Source organism: Acanthochromis polyacanthus, chromosome 15 (assembly GCF_021347895.1).
Source record: "Acanthochromis polyacanthus isolate Apoly-LR-REF ecotype Palm Island chromosome 15, KAUST_Apoly_ChrSc, whole genome shotgun sequence".
Taxonomy (NCBI): Eukaryota; Metazoa; Chordata; class Actinopteri; family Pomacentridae; genus Acanthochromis; species Acanthochromis polyacanthus.
The window spans coordinates 22,004,988-22,018,183 of NC_067127.1; the positions used below are offsets into that span (position 1 = coordinate 22,004,988).

The 13,196-nt window shown below is 39.5% G+C and overlaps 1 protein-coding gene across 4 annotated transcripts in view; it reads left to right on the forward strand.

Moving 5' to 3' along the window:
• Positions 1-13,196, forward strand: part of ltbp1 (latent transforming growth factor beta binding protein 1) — a 176,225-nt gene that overhangs the window by 134,371 nt on the left and 28,658 nt on the right. For 2 of the 4 annotated variants that reach the window (XM_051959796.1, XM_051959798.1), the window contains exons 13-17: positions 2,430-2,452; positions 2,920-3,022; positions 5,476-5,562; positions 6,859-6,984; positions 9,687-9,806. In XM_051959796.1, coding sequence (XP_051815756.1) covers positions 2,430-2,452; positions 2,920-3,022; positions 5,476-5,562; positions 6,859-6,984; positions 9,687-9,806 — 459 coding nt within the window. The remainder of the gene's footprint in view (positions 1-2,429; positions 2,453-2,919; positions 3,023-5,475; positions 5,563-6,858; positions 6,985-9,686; positions 9,807-13,196) is intronic. The other 2 variants (XM_051959799.1, XM_051959800.1) reach the window with 1 other exon arrangement.

Here is a 13,196-nt window from a genome sequence, read left to right on the forward strand (position 1 = left end):
AGAGCATGCAAAATTTCATGCATGGAAGGCCAAACGGGGATCTTCTAATCTTCTAGCAGCGAGGCGAAAGTGCTTACCACCAATCCACTGTGCAGCCCTGTCAAAGACGTGATTACGATTTTATTTATGCAGTGCAGAAAGAGACAGTTTTAGATTTTTTTTTTTATTGCCTCTTCTTTCATTAGTGATAAAGATGTAACACATTTCAAACAGTGAAACAAATTTCATTTGCTCTCATTTGTAAAGTGTAGGATTAATTTGTCAGTGTCTGAGTGAAAAAATATCCAGACTGTGGGATAAACACCTATCTGAGTTTTGCAAATTACCTTTCCAAAATAACAATAGAAACTCCTATTCATGATCCCTCTTGCATGTGATTACGAACCCAGATCTTAAAAGAAACATCACTCTTGTGACATTTGTTTGTAGAGCAAAAGGATTAAAGTGCTTTGGCTCAGCACACATTTACTTCAAACACAGCCCAGCCTACAACCCGTCAGAGGGGGGAGAAAGAGAGAGAGGGGGAGAGATAAACCTGGCTGAGAGAGGGAGAGGCGCTTCAGCCTCTCCTGTTATTATTCAGGACATGCTTGGCAGCCACCAAAGGAAGGAGAAATGTTGCAACATCTTCGCCAAAGCCAGACAGAGTCCAAATTGCTGCTAAGCTTCGCTGGAACAGAGGAGTATAGACTTTTCCAGGCACACAGGACAGGCCTCAAAAAAACAATCTGACAGAAATCCACCGCACAAAACTTGTGTAGATTAGTGTTTGGATACCACCAGAAAGTAATGAGGCGCCTGGCAGCCATACGCACTGGTATTTTGACATAGCAGAAAGCCATTATAGCCTTGCTTGCCGTGTTTCTGTATTTTAGACATAAGAATGTGATCTGCAATGTTTAAGATTTTCACAATACGGACATCTAGACTGTGCATAATTACTGAACAAGTTATTTAGTAAAGGTTGTACTCAAAGAAATGTCTGAATATGGATATGAGGTTAAGGTGTTTCATAAAAGAACATATTTGCCAGTGTATGTAAACTGTTGTTCACAATTGCAACTTTTAATCGAAGATGACTGTCTTTGCATTTCATCTGCTGATTGTAGAGAACTATAGAGATTATTCCTGTGATGAGGCTGTCTTCTTATGACTATATAATAAACTCTAACCTGAAATCACAAGCTTTCAGAACTGTAGATCTGGACAATATTCAAAAGTTTCCAGATTACAATTGATAAGGTAAACTATAGCAGTAAAGTAGCAAAGTACTTAACAGAAGCAAGGCAGCAATCCATTACATAAGACTGCACTCACCTGCTCTTCCCTGCCACTCCTATCTCAATTGCCCACTTGTGTTTATGCAATAAGTTTATATCCAAAATCTGTTAATGTCAGTAACATTAATGCAGTGACATTAAGTGTAGATTAGCTCATAGAAGTAAAACGTATAAACCGTTTGCATGAAGCTCAGTATTCAGGAACCTGAGCTTGAGCTGAACTTGAACAGTAAGTCGCTGTTCAAACTTTTGAGGGAATGGAGAAAATCCAAAACAAACCACGTATTTAGCTATCAGCTATGATGCACCATCCACTTTTATGTAACCATGCTGCTCCAAAAGGAAGGTCTGTCATTAAGTAGCTAATAAGTTTTGATAGCAATAGTGTCTGACCAGAGCTGATAGTGAATAGCTCATCCAAAAGAGTAGTACACTTCATAACCAAGATAGTAGCACCATTTCTTGCACAGAAGAGGATTTACTGATGATTTTTGCTGTTCCACCTTCTGGTGAAGCCAGCCTAAACCAGCTGTGGACTGATCCGTCTAACATGTCATGTTTGGTATGCAGAGCTTCATAGTTCTTCTATGCTGTAGTGATTGACTGTTGTCTGAGAATTGTTTTGTTTTGTTTGTTTTTTTTAAATATGCGTATCTGTTGCTCTGGATGACATGTTCATTACAAATAATATAAGCGCTGTAACTTATTATTGCTAAACTCAACAAACACTGCCTACCCGCCCAAAATGCAACCAAATTTGTGCATTTCACCACAGTGTCCATCTGTTTTATGTGACAGTACATTAAGAAAATATACGCACGTTTGAACCATATGAACTAATTAGCATCTTCAGTAAGTAACAGGGTGATTCAGACCAAGAACCACGGTACACAGTAGGAAAGTCACTACGTATTTAGAGCTGACTAATGGACATTCTAAGGGTTTTTTTTTTGACAATAGCAAAAATATACAATATCTGAATTCTTTATGCTGAAGATACTCAGGAAATACTTTTGAGTCTACATTAAAGAATAGATTTAAATGATTAGACTACATAGCTTTAAAACTTAAATCCCATGTGTGTTAACACTGTGTATAATATTAAAATCCTTCATTTAAAATTTTGTTCCTTTTTTTCCTTTTGTTCAGTAGCAACAACTGCACCAGATCAGGTAGGTTGGGTGCTTTACAGAGTGAACATTTAGAAGCAGTTTGCATGCACAGACTCCCTCCTCTGAGCTGCTGAGAAGTTGCAGAATCACCTTTGCATGAAGTCAGCAATGTTGCTGCATGACTTTCGCTGGTCAGCACTGAGCAGCAAGTCACTGTTTACACCTCTGATGTGTATATGTACATCAAGTGACTGAAACCTTGGCGTTGACCCAAATTCAGACAGAAGTCTATGCTGAAGCGGCAGATATTTTCTTGCTTTCTGGCTTCCTCATTGAGCTGTTCATTCTTGCTCTGTTAATAAACTGCAGTCAGTTGCCATGCAGGCTGAATGCTAATCTGCCTCCCAGTACAGTACCTGCATTGCATGACAGAAGCAATTTGCAAATGAGTACATATCAACTGAAACATGTATACAGTGCTCTGCTGATCTTGTCCCTTTGGTATTATTGTCTGTGTCTTGTTGAAGGAGCTGACAGTGCCTGTGGTTAGCAATAGGCCAGTAGTTGAACCTATCCTGCCCCAGCTATCTCCAGGTGTGTCCACTGTCAAGATGGAGGCTGCCTACCCAGGTGTCTGCTTCACTACCCTTTACAATTTGTGATACGGTGGCCAGTTTTGGACATCTCAGACTCAGCTTGTCAAGCTTATGTAGCGTTCAGACTATAGGATATTTGTCTCTCATAGGTTTGTCACTGTGTCAGACAGTTACAAACCCCTAAATTATGTCTGGGACACAATGACGACACTTTAGTTCCAACCAATCGTAGCTCGCGTTTTCACACTGACGTGATGTCGTTGTGAGGGAGCTGTCAGGGTCCGACTACTGGACACAAGAATACAAGTAGTGTGTATGTTATTGGCTGTCTTGTGTTCTTATGAGCAAAAAATAAAGGAAAAAAATCATTGTGGATCCAGCTGTAGCTTGCACTGGAAGGACAGCATGACTTATCCTTTAAATATTCTTTAGTCATTTTTCCACTTTCCCACACTGTTCAGAAGAGTGCTCTGTACTGCTGTCTCGATCACATCGTCTCATTAAGTGAGAGATTGCTGGACAATTCTGAGGCTTGTGTTTTTGTTGAGACATAAAGAGGTGGCATCTTCTGTCATCAGCTGTCTGACCTGATACCCTACATCTTTTGGGTAGGACTGCTTCACTTGTGACGTTGTATAGTCTGATAATCTGAACCCAACGTTTAAAACACTTCGTCAGCCACAACTGTACTCACGTTCCGCTGTAATTTGCAATGCTACAATGTGAAGTTGAACTTCTAACATTAGCACACTGTTGAAATGTTTGCAAATCGCAAAAGTAACTGTGCAAATAGTAAGGTGAAAACCGAGCCGTCTGTAACAAGGTCCAGCTGAAAATTTCAAACTAGAGCTCAGGATGCTCGAAGAACAGCTGAGTCCTCTGCTGCTGACAAGATGAGTCTGATGTTCTTAAAAGGCCACTGTGCTATTATCTTTTCACACTGGTATTAGCAGGACTTATAAATATGTCACTCCTTTATTAATTCATGTGTTTCTTTCTTTATGCCATTTGGATAGCATCTTGTAGTGCTGTTTCAGTTCAAGCCACTGTCACATTTCAGAACAGTGCAGCTCCTAGATAATGGAGCTGACAATTCTGTATACATTCCTTTTTTCATATTGCTCTTTGGTCCCGAAAGATAGATACAAGAGCATGGATTAGCATATAACGCATACACTGATCAGCCAGAGCAATAAAACCACTGACAGGTGAAGAGAATAAGATTGATTGTCTCATTAAATGCAATGTCCTGCTGGGATTACTTTTTTCAGGACAAGTAGCAGCTACACTACTGTTCAAACCTTTAGGGTCACTTAGAAATGTCCTTATTGCTACAAGAAAACCATTTTTCTATGCCCCCAAACTCACCGGGCCATAGAACAGCTGAGCAGCCAGTTGTCCAGTTACTTTTGGTCCCTTAAATAAGTGAAGGGCACATATAAAATGTGTTGTAATTCCTACACTGTTCACCTGATTTGGAGGTAAATGCCCTCATATTTAAGTCGAAAATCTGCACTTAAAGCACATCTTGGTTGCTTCATTTCAAATCCATTGTGGTGTACAGAGCCAAAATGCTTGAAAATCATGTCACTTACCAAATATTTATTGACCTGACTGTATGCACTTTGTCAGCCAAAAGTATGCTATGGAATTCCGTTGTTGCTCAGCTGGTTGTAAGTATCAGTCAGTCCATATACTGTTAGTGCAGCGCTACAGGCCTGTCTCTTTAATTGGGAAAGTTGAATGAATGAATTCTTCCATTATTGCTGTTTATGGCAGGTTCTAACTCCCTGTATGTCTCAGCAGAACCTGAGAACAGGTGACATTTGTTCATATTTCCTCTGTAGTTCATCCACTTTGAGTGATCTATACACTGTAGCCTTGTGTTGCTTGTTTTAATGGCCACGGGTGGTGCTCATGACATTCTTCTCCTATGATACTATGAGAACTCAGCCACTTGGAATTATGAATTTAGAGTTGCCCTTCTAAGCATTGCTATCATGCTAAGGTCTTATGCGCATACTTGTGGCTTTGATTAATTTGGTCTCTTCTCTGGCCTCTCATGTTATCAGAGAGTATTCATCTGAAACTGCTGTAGACTGCAAAGGGTGGGAAAGTCGGTCAGTCGGTATGTCACAACTCGGATACAAAGCAAGATACCACAGTCATTTGGTAGATTGATGCACTATATGACATTAAGGTCCCAAGTCCCCACAGACTGTTGTGTAAGGATTTTGTTGCTCTCTGAATGTTGTAAAGGCAGTTTTTGAGAAACCCCAAGCTGCCAGTGTCACCATGTTGATGGTTAAATACAGCTGAGTATCATTTACAGTTTTCTACAGTATGTTGTCAACCAAAATTGCCCAGTGAGTCATGAAAATGTTCTAAAATCAACATGTCACATTTGTTGAAAGAAATATACTGAATTAATATAAAATTCTGTTTGTAATAAAACTAATGTCTCCTGCTGTGTTTTTAAATTGATAGAGGTTGTTGAGAGGACCTCTCCTCCTGCGCCAGTGGAGATCCTCCCATCCAACGCCGGCCAGGACATCGCTCCCACCCAGTCAGCTGGTAAGGCAAAAACACTATTTTGTTATTCTTTGCTTTCTTTTCTTTATCAATACACTTTTCTCTTTTTCTTTACTCTCTCCTGGATTCGTTTGCACCAGCCCTTTGTATACCCCACACTAAGTTTGTGTGTAAAGTAAGCACCAGTTCATTTCTAAGTAGTCCGTCCATCCATCCATTCTCTAAATCTGGTTGTCCCATTGAAGCTTAGCCAGTAAAGATGTCAGTGATGTGTAAATGATTTGCCAGGAAATATTGAACATGCGTACAATTACTGTAGCATCAAAAGCTCTAGCTCTGGCAAATAATATATTTATTTTAAGTCAATACTGTGTTCATGTATGCATTAGTTAGTTTTATTTATATGTGCCTAAAGGGGAAAATGTGTGTTTTACACCGAGTTATAATCATGCATTTTAGATGTCACTTTAACGTTCAGTATTTCTGGCATCCTAACATTTTTGTAAAACCTTTTCTTCCTGATACTAGTTTGTAGAAATACATTTTTACTTCGAAATAAGAGTAACTGTACACCTGACTGACAGTTACCGGAAAATTGAATTTTCTTCTAGAACCACTTTGCCTGTTGTGATCTGCACCTAGCAAGCGCATATGTTATAACTAGATTAAGTTTGAATGAGCCCACCTCCACTTGTCATTGCAGAGGTCTATTCTAAGCTACTGATCAAGTGAAAGTCAGCCGACAGTTTTCTAACTGACCTTGGTACAAACACTGAAAACATGTACATCACTGTAAAGACATGAATAAAATGAACTGTACTGGGTGGCTGGACAGACTGAATTTATACATTTCAGACAACAGGCCACTGGCTAAAACAGTTCTAGAAGAGGAATTTACACACATATGTTGACCTCTGGGTTTGTGTTATCCTGTGGGATTTCTCAGTTTCCTCTGCAGTAGGAGTGTATTTAGCCCTGATAATGTGTAATGCCTTTAAAAGGAAAATCCCAGCCTTTTTTGGTATAATTTTGCAGTTAGCGGTTTGTAGCATTCTAATTGCCTTTTTAAACCTTTGATGCGCACCGTAGAGTAAAGGACATGATTTTAATTTAGATCATTTTTAGTTTAGATCATTGCATCTCAGTCACTTTACCTGCAGCCAGTTACTTGAAGCTACTTGAGGGAGGCAGACTTTGTGAACTTGTGATGCTTCTACATGAAACTGTTAACTTGCGGTACATTAAAGTTAGGGTCCTTCTGGCTCTTTATAGTATCTTCTAGGACCAGTTATTAGGTCTGAAATTGCTGCTGCATTAATGCTCTCTCTTCTGGCCCAGAGGTGGATGAGTGCCAGATCAACCCTTATATTTGTGGCCAGGGGATTTGCTACAACACCGCTGAGAGCTACACCTGCCACTGTGATGAGGGATACCGCCTGGATGACACCCAAACCACCTGTGTAGGTGAGGAATCTGACAGTCAGTGAAGGTCAGAGGTCATCTTGTTCATATCAGTGTCAGCAGGTTGGCCTCACCTTAATAACATGTTTTGTGTGCACAGTGGGTGCAGACCAGCATGATTTTACCTGGAACTTTGACAAGCTTTTTAGCTCTCACAGTATCAGTGTCCCAGAAGAGAGTTATGTTCAGATATGTGAAATTAATTATCTATGACCAAAAACTGCTCTCTAGATGTTTTAATTTGGAAATATAACAGTATACACCATTCTAAAATGTACTCATGAAACTGGTTTAAGTGCAACATCAAGCATCTGGACACTGTGTATGCTATGCAGAACCACAGCTTCTGGCTCTGGTCAACACCCGGTCAAACTAAAGCTCTGCACACTAACAAGTGCATACTAATAGAATTATAAGTCAGTGGAATTTGGATGAGACCAGCAACCGCACTGTTACCAGTGTCTGCACCACCTCTTCCCTGCTTCATCGCCCTTATTGGGATATAAATATGAGGCACTCTGTCGTTACGTGGTTTCCTGCCATTTCAACGCAGCTCTCCCCACCCACCAAAATGATACTGAATTAGGGCTGTGAGGGCGAGCAGGCCTGATGATTATTTCCCCATAGCTGCAATAAAATCTCTTCTCCTCAGCTGTGGAGGGAAGCGAGGGAAGCGATTATGAGTTCTTTGGGAAGTTTATATGCATGTGGATTTGCAACCAAGGTATCTATTAATACGATTAATACAAAAACAGGCTCGGGAGTTTTAGTTTTTAGACATACTTTGGAATCCAAAAAACAACAATGACACTGTTGTTAAAAAAAGTCCTACCACGCATAGCTGACTGCTGAACCTGTGTCCAGACGTGCTAATATTATATAGAGTTAAAGTACTTAATTTATGAGGTGTGAAACCACCATTCAGCCATATAGCTATGGTTTTTCCAGCTATAATGCATCACACCTAAGACAAAAACAGATTTACTTCTGACATAGTCATAGCAACCTCAGACATGCTGCTAGACTTGATGTAGTGTGACACGGATATAAGGGCTTTCTGAAAACAGCAGCAGTTGCTTATTTACATATTTCACAGACATAGAGCAATGCCAGCATTCATTATAAGTCATGTCCTCTCTGCTCCTATGGAAAATATCTGGCTCTTGACATAAAATATAGATGGTTAAAATGATTAGGAGTCTCCTATGCCCCTTATTCGGTGAGTAATAGTTTGGAGGTCAGGGTGGTGCATGGACATCTCATGCAGGAGACCCGTTGCAGAGAAACTAAAGCAAGTTTACAAGCATAGGAGTAATTTGATTCCTGTAAATCCACCTGTACACACAGCAAATCAGTAATCCTCACAGTGATTTTCAGTTTGTACATGCCTAGAATCAACAACTGTCAAAAGTTAACCTGTGAAAACCACCTCTTTAGTTCACTTTGTTTTTTTTCAGTTGTTGACTGAGTTGGAATTGAATACATTTAAATAAATATGCTTCCACAAAATAACGATGCCTCTGCCGATTTTGTTATGTAAAATACATTGGCATTCAAATGTGTGTATAAATCAGCATTTCCTAGAAAACCTCTACTCTGATGACAAAAAAAACATGTTTCTCATGAGCTGTGTGTTTACTAAATTAATTTACCAGAGAAAGGTGAATGTAGCAAGGTTACTTAAAGGACTGACTGTTAAGGCTTAAATCAGGGAGCTGTTTACGATGAAGAAGTGAGACAGTTTTTTTTCTGTAGCACAATTCATGCACAAGGGAATTCAAAGTGCTTTACAATCGCAAAGAAATTAATTACAGAGTTGATTTAAAATGTAGACATTAAAAGCCCGTGTTAAAATCATAGAAATAAACAAAAGCAATAAAATCAACATGAAATTTTATGATAAAAATTAAGAAATTAAAACTAAGATTTAAAGAGAGATAAAATAAAATCACTTTAGAAGTTACAGTGCAGTGTTAATAGTAACAGTGCAGTGCTGGTATTAAGACAGTCATTAGCGAAGGCAACAGTTAATAAGTCACTGGCCTTGATTTAAAGGAGCTGAGAGTTTCAGTTTCTGAAAGTTTGTTCCAAATATGTGGAGCATAAAAACTGAAAGCTGCTTCTCCATTTTTTTGTTCTGACTCTGGGGGCAAAGGGCAGACCTCGTACCAGAGGACCTGAGCGACCTGAACGATTCATATGGTAAAAGAAGGTCACTGATATAGCTGGGCCCTGAACCATTCAGAGCATTATGAACTAACACCATTTTTAAAGTCTATGCTCTGAGAGACCAGACGCCAGTGCAAAGACTTCAGAACTGGAGTGATATGACTTTTTTTTTTTTTACTGTTGGTGACTCTAGCAACAGTGTTCTGGATCACCTGCAGTTGTTTTATGGACTTTTTAGTCAGACCTGCAGAGAAACTGTTGCACTAACTTAAGTGACTGAAGATAAAGCAGAAGAAGCTATTGTAGAGCAGCTGACCACCAGACAGCAGTCAAAAACAGTTTGCAGCCTGCTGGTAAACATAGTGGAACATTAACACATTTTCCTGATGAGTTGGTTGAGACCAAACCAGAGCAATAAGGAAAGTGAATATTGAAAAATATTTTATTGTACACACAGTTTGGGCTGGAATTCTTGTGTGTTTCAAGATCTAGCAATGTACAGCACTGTTTTTGACAGCTGATGTGTTTTTTCACAGATATTGATGAATGTGAAAGCAGGACAGTGTGTCCTTCTGGTATCTGCTTCAACATACCAGGGAGTTACAACTGTGGCTCCTGTCCTGACGGCTTTATAGGACAAGGAGGCCAGTGTGAAGGTAGGTCTACTACTCTGTATGTGTTTGGAACCATATTGCATACTCCTTTAATTCAAAGCTGCTATACCCATTACTGTACCAGGACTAAGTCAGGCTTATGACCCTTTCACCCAAAACGTGACAGTGGCACCCATTAAACCCATTCAATTCAGTGTCTTGTGCCGTGCAATAATGAATTGCCGCTGCACTGAACAAAGTAGTGTGGCTCTGCACATTGAAAAATGAATTTATCAGAGACTGGCGGTGTGCGTGACTTGACACAAGACATGAAGCTGAGGGAGATGGAGTTAAAAAGCACCGTGTTAAATGGATCCAAGTAAACTACAGGAGTGTTTCAGACTGTTGGTCGCCCATTATCTTTTGTAATGCATGTGTGTGTATTTTCATAAGGACCTCTTCCTATTATATTCTCCTATTGGTTTTCACCTGGACCATTAACAATCACAGGTTTTATTTAAGACTCAGTTTAGACTTGGGTTTTTGTTTCTTAATTGGAGTTCAAATGTAAATTTTGTTCTGTCATTTGATTACATTGTTAAAATGTGTTGTTTTGTTGCTAGGTGAAATACAGAAGTCTGTATGTATGATTGTTAAAAGCAATAGAAAATAATGTCATGCATAAATACAGTAGGATAGACTATTTGTAACAGCCTCTAGCATAAGATTCTGATGGTATAATCCAAATGCAGATAAGCATACATATTTATTTGATAGAGGCAGATTCAGGTTAGTAACTTTTCCTTTCTTTGCATTTTCCTACCATATCTCTTTTGACCCCAGCTAAGCTGTACTTAATACTCATTGCTGGAGAATATCTGAACCGGGAATGGTCTCCAATCTCTGTTTGTTTGGACTTTGAATTTATCATAGAGTTCTCAAAATAGTTAGATTACATCCTACATTCGTGGTGCACAGTGTTTAGCCATCAACACATATAGAAATCAGCCCAGGAAGCACATGCAGAATAAAGTACCCCACCAATCAAGCAGTAAAACAACATACCATTCCAAAGAACACACAGTATGGGCCCACATTTTCCTGGAAGTTATATTATTTCTAGCAGAAACCAAAGGTGTGCCCATCTCTCCGCTTTCGGTAGCTTTGCTGCTCCTGTATCCCATGTGACATGGGGTTAGCTGTGAGGTTTTGACTGTTCACACACCACATAAGGCAAGCCAAGCCACAGTGGGGTGGCAGAGAATAGTGGTGGCAGCAAGAGGAAATAATTAGGCCATGCAACAGAGTCCTTTATAGAAGTTAATAACCCACCTCCCAGATGTTTGCATGACACTGCCAAACTTAGAGAAATGTCACATCTCCTAGTGTGTGTGTGTGCGTGCGTGTGCGTGTGTGAGAGTGTATGAGACGAGGAACCTAAAGTAATTCCAGATCTTGCTCATTTCTGTCATGAATACAGTTCAGTTCTGGAGATAGGATGATTAAGTTCACTCTAAAATGCATCCCACCCCTTTTTGGCTATTTTTTACGATAAACCTCCTCCCTCATTCACCCATTCTCCATAAATCAGAGTTTATTCTATGTTGCAGATTTTGCTTAGCTATAAATCCAGTGTCGAACTGTAATGCTAGAACTTTTCCATCCACCAACAAACCAGGGAACTATTGATTTACTGCTGAACAGAGATCAGAGGAAATGCACCAGGGATGGTGTCTTGCTTCAGTTTGTGCACCTTGTATAAAGAAAATCCACATTTTAGTACAACTTAGGTTCTAGCTCAGGCAGTCATCTCTGCTATGAACTCTGTACTCACAAAGTTCTTCTTAGAACACAGTCGCATCACTACAAATAGGTCCAAAGCAGTGGTGTAGTGATGTGTTGTTCGGCAGTTTAGTTGCAAAGTGGGACTGGGTGACTAACAGCAGGATAAAGTTAGATTGGCACGAGGCTCTCCTGGTTCAATAATCAGTCCAAATAATTAGAGCTGCTTTGCTAAATATCTTCTTTTTTGATTCCAATTCCATACAAGCTTGAGGACAATAGATTTTAAGGGGAGAAGGTAAATATGACTCCCAAGGTGCATAGAATGATGAAAGCAAATTCTGCAGCTTTAATTAGTTCTGTTTTTCCCTCTACGTAGCTGAAGGCATTATATAATTACGTTGTCCATCAGTCCCATTCTAAATCAGGAACAACTGGTGGGAATTTCTTTGAATTTGGCATAAATATCTATTCGAGCTTTGTTTTGGTAGCCAAAGGTATAAGGTTGATGTAGTTGTAAACTAAGCATATTTTTGGCCATTACTCAAACACTTATGACAAAAGTTCATTCAAATGTGTTCAATAGGATTTAGTGATGAAGTGAGGCCTTTTTATATCCATAAGGTCAAAGGTCACCTTCAGTGTGATATTATAATGTTCTTTTGGCCATTATTTAACACCATAACTCAGGAACACAAGATGAACTTGTGACAATATTTCTCAGTTCTAATTTCAGGATACTGAACTGGGCACACTATTTTTGAGTTTCACCTTAAAACTGTGGTGACTGTAAGTCTGTAGTTCTGTGCTGCTAGATTGAAAATACGTGTAAAGTATCAATGTTTTCAAATTTCTAATTCCTTTCCAGCAATGTCCAGTGTTTCTAAGTGGAGACAGAATGTTTCTCAGTGGAGATTATTCATTGGAATCTCATGTCAATATCGTCTCTTTCATTTTGCCAAAAAATACACCTAATAACTTTTATTGAATTCCTTAAGACGTCGTAAGTCCACATTTATGAGTCTGGATGGACAGACACGGATATGAACTGCTACTTGACTAGTTGGCAGAGGCATGAGGTGAGGTTCCAGTTAAATTCTTTGTCAGGTTTGATTAAATCCAACAGCTGTGGTGACATAATTGGTTAACAACTGCAACAACAAATCATTTTGATTTGTGACTCTTCTGATTTGTGATGGGCCTCGTGTCCATAGCGTTGGTACTCAAGGCTCACGGGGATTGCCATCTTACATCTGTCAACAAAGCATGATTCTCAGACACTAAGCTGAAATAATTGAAGCTCGTGGCTACAACGTGATCCATTTTTCCCATATACCACCATTATTAATTAGGAAAACGGAGAGCGGAGTACTCAGCCAAGGCTGTTCATTCCCCCTTATGGCAGTGTCAGAAATGGAGCATTCGCTCTGCTTGATTGAGACCTCATGAAAGTTAAATGCTTGCACAGATAAAGGCTTTTTCTTCTTTTTGACTCAACTGTCTTTATCGATTTGGGGGAAAATAAAACCTAAAGGTGCTGTTGTCAGACGTACACTGTCAGTCATGGAACGTTCTGCAGAGCTTGTTAGGAATCATCAAATATACCTGCTTTAATCCACAATATTTGAGCTGTCGGTCAGAAAACTGTAGTGGTCACAAAAGCCTGTAAAT